This window comes from Sprattus sprattus (assembly GCF_963457725.1).
Source record: "Sprattus sprattus genome assembly, chromosome: 4".
NCBI lineage: Eukaryota > Metazoa > Chordata > Actinopteri > Clupeiformes > Clupeidae > Sprattus > Sprattus sprattus.
This window is the reverse complement of record NC_137923.1, coordinates 19,197,440-19,208,348: the sequence shown is the minus strand read 5'-3', so window position 1 is coordinate 19,208,348 and position 10,909 is coordinate 19,197,440. Positions and strand designations below refer to the sequence as shown.

Genomic DNA, 10,909 nt, shown 5'->3' with positions numbered 1-10,909 from the left:
TCATGTAGTTCAGTAATTTTAGAGTCCAGGACACTCTTGTTTCGTTTAAATGAGACGGAGCCAATCCTTATTTACTAGGAAACTATGCTGTAAAATCATCTTCCGGCGAGGGCGAGTCATGCACTTCGTGGTCTCCGCTGATTGGTCATGGGTGTCAGTTTTTCCACCAATGAACGACAGACATCTGTTCACCCATGCTTCTCTGAAATTGCCAGATTACCCTCTGAAGATTTGGTATAGGTGGGTAGTAGAGGACTGGCAGCACTGCAAGTGAAGAACTTTGGAGAGGTGTACAGAAGAGGCAAAAATGAAAATAGCCGTCGCTTTCTGCACGATTGCTGTGGTAGCATTATCAGTAAACGCTACCGTCTTCTTCCAGGAGCAGTTTCTGGATGGAGGTAAATTTTGTGTAGCTAATGGTCACGTTTACTGCTCGCGAATCAAACCTCAACGCGGTGGTTCTTCTTTCTACTTTGATGCTTAACATGTTATTTGGATAGCTAGAGAGAACATTTAAGCGAATTATCAAAAGTTTAAAAACTGTATATACAATGAAAGTTATCTTTGTTGTTACATACTTTGCTTATCTATCAACCAAGTCCGTGTTTTTATCATAACGCTGGCTAAGTTTCATTCGAGTAGAAATTCAGCTGGCTGCTAGCTACAACTTTAGCTCTTAGCTACCATCTAAAGTTATCTAATAAAACCGGGTATAAAGTTCCTTGAAGTCTCAATTTGATGAGACCGCTTGGTTGAGACAAAATGCTTTCTCTTCTGTCAAGGTTCAATACTGTCTTAACAGTGATGTATATTAATGCATTGAAAGGCGTCTGGTACTCCAAATGAGAGATTAGCCTGGTACTGTTAACATTTTTCGTTGTCAAATACCCTAAAAAGCGAATAGTTACTGAAAATATTTAAAAATCAAGCGTTGGTTATGTGATCACATGACCTGATTAAAGTGTCTTAAACGAAAGTAACTTGCAAGTGGTAACCCCGTCAGTTGGTGAGTAGTAAGGTCCCTGTATTACTGGACTTGGAACAGGAAGTGTATGACACTGACGATAGGTGTTTCCATTTTTGCTTATAAGTGGTAAGCGACTATAAGATGTTTACCTAGTTAAATAATTGTGTACGATTCAGCTTTATTGACAAAACTAATAGCAGTCTATGAGACTGCCCGTCCCTAATCTCTCAAACGTCATTACTACTTCTTCCTTGCCTTTCATAGTCCCAAATATCCATGGTGTTGTTGATTACTCTCTGAGGACTAGCCCCTACCATAGGGATATATGTAAATCACAATTACAGTCTTCTATATTTCCCCATACAGATGCATGGAAGAGTCGCTGGATGACCTCTGAGCACAAGTCTGACTATGGCCAGTTAAAACACACTGCTGGAAATTTCTACGGTGATGCAGAGAAGGACAAAGGTGACTGTGCATCTCGTTTTTCTATTTATGGTGCCTGTGCTTCATGTACATACTCTTGCCATCTCTGAGTCAAGTTGATCATTTGGTCACAAAACTGATGTTTTTTTTTAATGCCAATTTGTAGGCCTTCAGACCAGCCAAGACGCCCGTTTCTATGCACTCTCTGCCAGGTTTGAGCCTTTCAGTAACGAGGGTAAGACTCTAGTGATCCAATTCTCTGTGAAGCATGAGCAGAAGATTGACTGTGGCGGTGGCTATGTGAAGGTGTTCCCCTCCACCCTTGATCAGGCTGACATGCATGGAGAATCCCAGTATTACATCATGTTCGGTGAGTTTGCTATACATCCTGTGCTCAAATCATGCAACGCACACACGGAGACCGAAGTGCCACTGACTTATTAATATAGCAATAAAATACAGTCACCCTCTTGCCTGTTTTGACAACGCTGCTTTGGATACAATTAATTAAGTTAAATTAAATTAAGTTTTTACATTCACATATATTCACAAGAGTGCAAAGTGGCAAGAATTCTTCAACTGATATATTAAATGCTGGCATCTTGACTCCTGGCAGGTCCTGATATATGTGGTTACAGCACCAAGAAGGTTCACGTCATCTTCAACTACAAGGGCAAGAATCACCTTATCAAGAAGGAGGTCAAGTGCAAGGCAAGTCAATCTTTAGGAGGCGTAAAGCTTGAGACAAAAAAACTCTTCACTGTTGACATATTGGCGCCAGAAGTAACTTTTCTGCTTGCAGGACGATGAACTTACGCACGTGTACACGTTGATCCTCAACCCAGACCAGACCTACGAAGTGAAGATCGACAATGAGAAGGTGGAGTCAGGGTCTCTGGAGGAGGACTGGGACCTCCTTCCCCCTAAAAAGATCAAGGACCCCGAGGCCAAGAAACCAGAAGACTGGGATGACAGTCCCAAGATCGACGATGCTACAGACACCAAGCCCGAGGTATTCCCCACTACCTTTCACGTCTTCGCACACATGACTGCTCCCTTGTTTTGTATGCTTATTGAATGGGACATGTTGATAAAGTACACTGCTTGCCTGGTTGTAGACTGGTTGATTTGAATCTTATTACAAACTACATTTTAAATCAATTTCTTTCATAAGGATTGGGACAAGGCCGAGAACATCCCAGATCCCGATGCCAAGAAGCCTGAAGACTGGGATGAAGACATGGATGGCGAGTGGGAGCCCCCTATGATCCCTAACCCAGAATACAAGGTAGGTGCTTCACCTTGGAATTGTCTGTTGCTGTGAGGCATAAAAGACACTATCCCTAAACACTAATAAGGTTGTGATCACTGCTTTGTTCACAGGGAGAATGGAAACCCAAACAGATTGACAATCCTGACTACAAGGGGGTGTGGGTCCACCCTGAAATTGACAACCCTGAATATACCCAGGATGCTGAGATCTACAAGTTTGACAGCATTGGTGTCCTGGGCCTAGACCTGTGGCAGGTAGGCACTACAGGTTACTTGTCAGTGATGCATGAGTTTAATGAGGAATCATTTCAAATAGGTTTTGGAGACTAATTTACATTTTTTTTGTTATTACCAGGTTAAGTCCGGCACCATTTTTGATAACTTCCTCATCACAGATGACGTGAAGGAGGCTGAAGATTTTGCCAAAGAGACTTGGGGAGTTACAAAGGTAAAGAAGGCTGGATATTGTGGGAAGTGTTTAATGCAATACTAAAGGAGTTATTCAGCCAATAAACCTACAGCATGTGGAAGAAAAACACTTATCTTGTTTCAAATCCCATTTTGTTCTCTGCGGCAGGACCCAGAAAAGGCAATGAAGGAGGAGCAAGACGAGAAGAAGAGGAAAGAGGAGGACGAGAAAAACAAAGAACAGGACGCAGACCGGGATGAAGACGGCGAGGAAGAGGAAGACGATGGTGAGGAAGATGATGATGAGCCAGATGAGCCCGACGCAACGGAAACAGAAGAGAACGACCTACCGAAGGACGAGCTCTGAGTGATCAGAAGGACCTTTCTCCGGCACGCATCCGCTGCGCTCTTTTGGTTGCCAGGGAAATCACCAAAGCGCATTCCTTCCTGATTTGCGTAGTGCCATTATGGGATGTGACTTGCTCCCAGTCATACCTACTTTGTGCAGGGACTGAGGGAGAGTGACTCATATCAGATGTGATCATTTTTTTTTCTTCAATATTTTTAATTTTAAATATATTTTTTTTTTATGCCCATTTCCCCTACCGTTCACTCAACGATACATTTGCACACACAAGCTGGCCCAGCTAAAATGCCCCCTTACAGTTTCAGTTTTACAGATCATTCACTCAACCATTTATTCTCACTGCACAAGATAGGATGATCGAGCAATACACAAATATGGTGTGATAATCAATAAAAGAAACTTAAAGTGGCTAGATTTTGAACATTATTTCATTTGTAGGCTTTAATACGTGCACTGAGCTTTCTTCATAGTGTTTTTAAAAAAATGTTTTTTAAGTTTGTCTGAGTTTTTAATGATATTTAACTTAATTTCCAAAGCTCTAGTGAAACACAAAATTGTTACTGACCAAAATGTCCACTCAGTGCTGTATCTCCCAAACTACAGAAAAATGCTTCTGTAAAATAGATGTGTAAGATATCTACTTGGACTTCACTGAGGATGTTAGGCTTACCTGTTGAATGTCACTAATTGAAAGTATGACTTGTGTGAACAGGCTTTCTTTAATTGCAGTTCAAATACAATTGAGAATTTACATCCTTTTTGGCACTGATATTTTTTTATTTGCTGTAGCACACTGCTTTTCTACATCTATTAGAATTGTGTCCAATGAGATTTTGTGTGTTGTTCCAACTGTTAAACAAATTATGAGCAGTGGGAGCTCTTTTGCATAAAATTTCACAGCAAAAACTGTGACCCCATCTTTGTATAACAAGTCAATTATGATCTCAGTTATGAACAACTCAGCCTAAATTCTGAGAGAGTTATAGTAGAGAGAGAGATAGTTTTTTACTTGGTATTAATGTTTTGTGTGGGGCTTGGCATTGAAACTGTCCCAAGTCCGTGCATTCCACATTTGCCCTGCGATCTGTCCGCAGTTGTAGACAATTAATCCACATTCTGGATTCTGTCAACATGATGTCCTTTTACCATCAGAATGTCATAATTGATGCCAAAGTTTAAATAAAATATGTTAATATTACACTGTGGTTTATTCAGGAAACTGGTCTTAACATTTGAGCTCTAGACATCACGCCATGCTTTTAGTGCCATGAAGTGCCTCGAAACATTTGTGTCCAATCTGCACTATAACACGAGTAGTCATTAGGCTATTTCACCATTTTAAGTATAGTTCCTGAATTTCATGAAAAACCTGTCTTTGACACTGAATGAAAGTTCAGAAAACACGATGGGCTGAGTTACTGAGGAACATCTTGTTTGGCCCCTTGAATTTCGCCGCGCACGAAATGAAGAACAACGAAAGTAAAACAGCGTACATCCACGTCAGCTCACAGATGTTGACAGACGGAAAGAACTTGCACGCAGTAGTGATGGGAAGTTCGGATCATTTTACCGACTCGAATCTTTGAATCTCGTTCAGTAAAATGAACGAATCTTTTTTCGAGTCACTCGTTCATTTTAACGGGGGGGGGTTGTGCTACTCAACATTTTTAAATTTTATAGCCAATTCACTGGCGTAAATACGTCCACTACAAATACGTATCATATTTTCATGGAGGTTACTACATGTAAACCAGCAGATACTAATTCCTGCATTCAAATAATATTATATGAAAGTTTGGATGAAATGGTCATTTATTATCACATAAGCATTTAATGATCACGGCAAACAATTACGCTGCACTGAACTGTAAGTAAAGTTTTAAAAAGTTAAAATAACTAAACCTGTAATTATTTCTTGTGAACGAATATCATTCACGTCTTACTAACCATAGACACTCGGAAGTGAACTAGGTTAATAAGTCCTTTCTGTTTCCTCTTCTGAGCCTATGCAGGTTACGTGAAAAAATATCCAGAGCCCAGTCAAAATGAACGAAACATTTCGGTTTTCTCTAGCTTCCCATGCTGAGCCTATGCAGATCACGTGAAAAATGATCCAAATACTTGTATCCGGCAGATGACCTAATCGTTCACCTCCCGACCGTCTTTGGATCAACGTTTCGTTCATCTGCCGGATATCGTTCAATGATTCGTTCTTTTGCCGGATATCAGTCTTTCGTTCAATGATTCGTTCTTTCGCCAACCGTGTCTTTGGATCTATGATTCGTTCATCTGCCGGATATGGGTATTTCGTTCAATGATTCGTTCTTTTGCCGGATCGTTCAATGATTCGTTCTTTTGCCGGATCGTTCAATGTTTCGTTCTTTTGCCAAACGTGTCTGTTTCGTTCAATGATTCGTTCTTTTGACAACCGTGTCTTTGGATCTATGATTCGTTCATCTGCCGGATATGGATCGTTGGATCCTTTTCCACGTGACCTGCATAGGCTCAGTACAGTCAGCTAGAGGAAACAGAAATGATTCGTTCTTTTTCCGACTGGGTCTCTTGGATACGGGTCTTTGGATCATTTTTACGTGACCTGCATTCAACAAATCATTTCTGTTTCCTTGGCTTAGCCAATGCAACAGTCCCAGTTGTCCCGATGCGCGGTCATGAACGAGAAAAAGAACGAATCTTTTTTTGAGAGGACTCGTTACTCTCGAGTCGTTGTAAGGATTCGTTCAAAATGAACGAATCGTTCACGAACGACACATCACTAGCACGCAGGGTGGTCGGGAGCGCGCACGTTAAGCAAAGAAGGAAATATGGCGGCCCACATGACACTAGCCCAGGTAATAAATAATACATTTGGTCAGCATGTAATAAACAAAAATGAAAATAAGGTACATCAAACAAAGGCAGTGTGATGACGTTAATGGGAGTCTTTTGAGAGATATATTTTGAAGTTTAGAGAGAAGGTTGACAGGTCTGAATGACGCTAACTTGTCAAGATGTATTCAGGGCAGTGGGACGTCTATGTTTTCGTGACTGATAAGCTAGCCATTTAGCACAACCGGCAAATTGTAAGCAACAGTGTTTGGGTGTGTTAAAGCAAAGGCGAAAGAGCGAATTACAGGAAATGTTCCATCCCAGCTTAGTTCAGAGAATTCGTTAAAATAATAACTGCAGAGATCAGACGTGTTACTTTTTGTGAAGTTTACTGGTTAGTCTTAGCAGCATCATATTTCATAGATTTATGGTTGGCTTGTTGATGGTAATGTTTTTTTATTCGGTAAACCAACGTCCCCCTTACAAACATTAGACGTGTTGCAATAAAGCTAATTTCAACCGAACAACTATTGAAACATTGATCTTAACGTTAAATCAGAATCCGGACATAACCTTCTGTAATGGGTCGAATGACTGGCTTGGCACCATGTTTACAGTGACGTCAAAAGGGCTGTTATGCAGGAGATGGAAACAAATGTAATGTTACGTGTGTGTGATATTTTGTTCATGCTCTGGTCTAGATATCAAATGGAAACCCAGCTTATGACAATTTCTACCGACAAGTAAGTGTGCTGTTCACAGCTTTACTGTGAAGGTCTCATATAGCGTTTACTTTATTTTCAGTTTTAGTAATTCATTCATTTCATCCAGTTTAACTAGCAACATAGTTTACAAGCATCCATGAAGTTACACTGTCCCCACAGGTGGATCCTGCAAACACTGGAAAAGTGGGAGCTGCAGAGGCGGCCCAGTTCCTAAAAAGATCTGGCCTCTCAGACAGCACTTTGGGAAAGGTAGGAGAAGCACAGTTATCTCATTCAAGCGTAGGCTCATTTACTGACTCATTCACCACTCATTAATTAGCGATACAAACATACACAGCACAAAAAACATATCCAAAGAGTACAAATAAGCAGGACCTGTAAAATAAGCAGAACTGTACAATAATTCCCATTGCCTGAAGCAAAATGATGTGTGACTTCCTTATCAAAATAATCCGGGGCTGACTTGTTGAAGTGGTTCACAACATCTGCGGTTGAGACTTCTTGTGAAGTATGCACAAACAGTGCCATCTTACAACAGAACAGCACATACATCAGACATTTACAACATAAATGATTTGCTGGATTACCCTCTTGTTCCACTCTGCTTTAATCTTATTGTTGTTGTTGATTTTTTAGATTTGGGAATTGTCTGACACAGACCGTAAGGGCTATTTGGACAAACGGGTAAAGTTGGCCTTCCCAAACTTTTCTAAAGCTAAATCTTTTAGTGTTTGTTTGGGTATAGAGATTTTTTTTAAAGCTTAACAGACCTCAATAACTGCTTTAGGATCATTAATAGAGATACTAGTCATACAAACTTTTATAACGTTGCTTTTCTCATATTGGTACAGCAGAAGGCATTACCATGAAACAATCACAAGAGGGTGCTGTTATGAAATGTGGGGTGTACATATGTGTGCGTCTGTGGTCTCTAGGGGCTCCGTTGCAGGGATACATTGTAGTATGTGTCTGTGGAGGACTGCCTCCTTATGAATCAAGGCACCCTCTTAGCAGGGACTGCCACAAACACTTTTTCCCCTAAAGACTTTTGGCCTTTGGCTTTTCTCTGCATTGTGCTGAACACTGTGGTGTTGTAGAAACACAAGATGTGCAAGTTTGAGTGTAGCGTGTGGTTTAACCGTCCTTTATGCACGCATGCTGGTTATGGCACTTAGGCAAGTCTATATAAGAGAAGTCAAAGAAAAAATAATGTAACCATGACATAAAAAGTAATTCCTATACTACCAGTTCGTTGTCATTGCTGACCCTGTTCTGTTTTGCTCTCCAGGGATTTTTTGTTGCTCTGAGGTTGGTGGCCTCTGCCCAGAGTGGTAATGATGTCAGCCATAACAGCCTAAACCAGGCTGTGCCGGCTCCAAAGTTTGTGAGTAGCACAACCACACTGACTCTTTCTCTGTCTGTCTCTCTTGTCTGACTTCAGAGGTTTCTAGATTGGCCATCACCTAAACATACCACATAAATATCTCTCATATGCTTTATATTACATTCCAGTGAAATGCACGCATGAAAATGAAAAGCTGTTTCTCTGGGTTTGTTGTTCTGACAGAGGGACACAGGCAGTCCATCCCTGAGTTCAGTCTCTCCTCTGTCCACTGACTCCAGCTGGACTGTTAGGGTGAGTCCGTATGTGCTGTGGTTCTGAGTCCCTACCCTTTTAATGTTAGTCAAGCGCAGAGGGAAAAAAGTACCCTTCCAGCTATCAGTCTGGTTACGCAGGATGGAAATGTAATAATAATATCAAGGACCTTCTTTAACAATAATATTGCCTGCTTATACGCCGATAATCAGTAGGTTGTGGCTGACTGGTTTTACATGGAATTGTATCCCTCTTTTGTTTTATCCCTCGTCACCCTGTCCCTGTCTCGCAGTCTGATGAGCGAGCCAAGTTTGATGGGATCTTCGAGAGCTTGAGCCCTGTGAAGGGCCTTCTCTCAGGGGACAAAGTGAAGCCGGTCCTTATCAACTCTAAACTCCCCCTGGATGTGCTTGGCAGAGTGAGCAGCTGATGCACCACATCATTGTTATTGTTATTGCTGCTGTAGCAGTAGTAGTATAATTCATTGTCATTTTTTATGTTTTCACATATTTCATTAACACATTTTATATATTCAGATTTGGGACCTCAGTGATGTTGACAAAGATGGACATTTGGACAAAGATGAGTTCATAGTGGTGAGTTGGATGCTTATAGCTGGTAGCACATTTCTCCCTGATGTATTTTAACCTGCCCTTGCTTTAACTAGCACAAAACCTTGAGTATCACTGTGATGACCTTTATCTCTCTCTTCAGAGAGATATCAGGAAGGTAACTGTGCTAAAGACGCGGCCATAGTTTTTAGTGCCTTCATGACGAAGGACTTCCAAAGTGTGAAAATGTTTTGACAAAAGTAAAAGGTCAAAATTGTTTGATATGAAGGCTAAAGTACTTTTACTCATTTACCTGTTTTGAATATTGGTGATTGAGGTATGAGCTCAATGTCTAGACATTGTACATCGGCTGTCAATAGGTGTGAGTTGTCTCAACACAGGAAAAGAGTCCTGTTGTGTCCACCAACCAGACTGTGTTAGCCAGTTACCAGCTTACTGTCCCAAGTAAAACCTGGAACTTCAATTCCATTTCCAACAGGGATTTCTTTTTTTACCAATGCTGTTTTGGGTTCTTTCAGTGCCGTCTACACAGGGCACCAGTGTGAGTGGGCTGTGTGTGTGCTGTGTGTGTGCTGTGTGTGTGCTGTGTGTGTGCTGTGTGTGTGCTGTATGGGAGAATACAACAATACACAACACAGTGCTAGCATATGAGTACTGTTTCACAGAAGTCAGCCCCCTCACCATGCATATTTTGTTTACACCTTGATCTCCCTCTCTTCAGGCTATGCACCTGGTGTACCGCGCCATGGAGAAGGAAGTGGTACCCGCTACCCTCCCCTCCTCCCTCATCCCTCCATCCAAGCGGAAGAAGATCGCAGGGTTGCTGCCGGGCTCGGTGGCCGTGCTGCCTTCCAGCCCCTTCATGCTGAAGGAGGGCCTGGGCCTGCGCCCCACCACCTCCACCCAGGGCAGGCAGAGCCCACTTGGCAGCAGTGGTGGCGGTGGCCCCAGCAGCCTGTCCCCTACACACTCCTTTAAGACCAGCCAGCCCCCACAGGTAAAGTGTACACACACACACACACACACACACACACACACACACACACTCAGATCCGCAGACAGACACAGCTGATAACTACACACACATGCAAACCAATCTACAGACACAGTTGTGTAAGTACACACTCACACAAAAAGCACACACTCACACAAAAAAAGGCACGGGTATGTACACACACACGGACACACACACACATCAACAGACACAGATATGTAAATACATACAGAGTACAGACACACACACACACACACACACACACACACACACACACAAAGGCACAGGTGTACAGATAAACAAGCTCACACATCCCCAGACAGACGCAGGTGTGCGTTCAAACATCCAATGACAGACAGACACATATACGCACTTTTAAGACAGGTGTGTATACCCACCCAACCTCCGTGCACTCAGCTCATCTTCTGTGTGAGAACCAGAGCATTGGTAACTGCTAATACATCTACATCCAGTACAACTCTATACAGTAAACCACATTAACCTGTTGTAATCTTTGGCACAGTTTATCCACAAGGAAACTCATTCTTTTCTCTGACACAAATCACAAAAGCACACACACACACACACACAAACACACCGCCCACAGTGGTTCCAACCCACAGAAGCAAACAAACCGGTGCACCTGGGTAAGCTGCTGTCTATCCCAACCTTATTATGCCTTCCCAGAAGAGATAATACACACAAACACCCACACCTCACATACAAATGCACTCAGACATAAGAAGATGTACACA

General features: G+C 42.0%; 2 protein-coding genes across 8 annotated transcripts in view; both read left to right on the top strand.

Annotated features, from left to right (window-relative positions):
- Positions 1-226: 226 nt before the first annotated feature.
- Positions 227-3,850, top strand: calr3b (calreticulin 3b). Its single transcript, XM_080837815.1, has 9 exons — positions 227-398; positions 1,334-1,435; positions 1,560-1,763; positions 2,010-2,104; positions 2,196-2,405; positions 2,568-2,681; positions 2,777-2,920; positions 3,021-3,113; positions 3,243-3,850. Exons 1-9 carry the CDS (start codon positions 308-310, stop codon positions 3,438-3,440), a joined length of 1,251 nt encoding a protein of 416 aa, XP_080693941.1. The 5' UTR covers positions 227-307; the 3' UTR covers positions 3,441-3,850.
- A 2,411-nt stretch (positions 3,851-6,261) lies between these two features.
- eps15l1b (epidermal growth factor receptor pathway substrate 15-like 1b) overlaps positions 6,262-10,909 on the top strand; it is a 29,626-nt gene continuing 24,978 nt past the window's right edge. For 6 of the 7 annotated variants that reach the window (XR_013968621.1, XM_080837126.1, XM_080837125.1 and 3 more), the window contains exons 1-9: positions 6,262-6,289; positions 6,968-7,009; positions 7,151-7,240; positions 7,628-7,675; positions 8,280-8,375; positions 8,559-8,627; positions 8,881-9,006; positions 9,125-9,184; positions 9,882-10,157. Coding sequence is in view for 6 of the 7 variants with exons in the window: in XM_080837126.1 (XP_080693252.1) it covers positions 6,263-6,289; positions 6,968-7,009; positions 7,151-7,240; positions 7,628-7,675; positions 8,280-8,375; positions 8,559-8,627; positions 8,881-9,006; positions 9,125-9,184; positions 9,882-10,157 (834 nt within the window). In the remaining variant the exon portion in view is untranslated. The remainder of the gene's footprint in view (positions 6,290-6,967; positions 7,010-7,150; positions 7,241-7,627; positions 7,676-8,279; positions 8,376-8,558; positions 8,628-8,880; positions 9,007-9,124; positions 9,185-9,881; positions 10,158-10,909) is intronic. The other variant, XM_080837123.1, reaches the window with a different exon arrangement.

Excerpts from the sequence above, each read along its gene's own strand:
- calr3b (XM_080837815.1), top strand. The coding sequence starts at position 308 with ATGAAAATAGCCGTCGCTTTCTGCACGATTGCTGTGGTAGCATTATCA. Across the intron at positions 399-1,333 it reads GGAGCAGTTTCTGGATGGAG|ATGCATGGAAGAGTCGCTGG; the intron begins GTAAATTTTGTG and ends TTCCCCATACAG. Across the intron at positions 2,682-2,776 it reads TCCCTAACCCAGAATACAAG|GGAGAATGGAAACCCAAACA; the intron begins GTAGGTGCTTCA and ends CTTTGTTCACAG.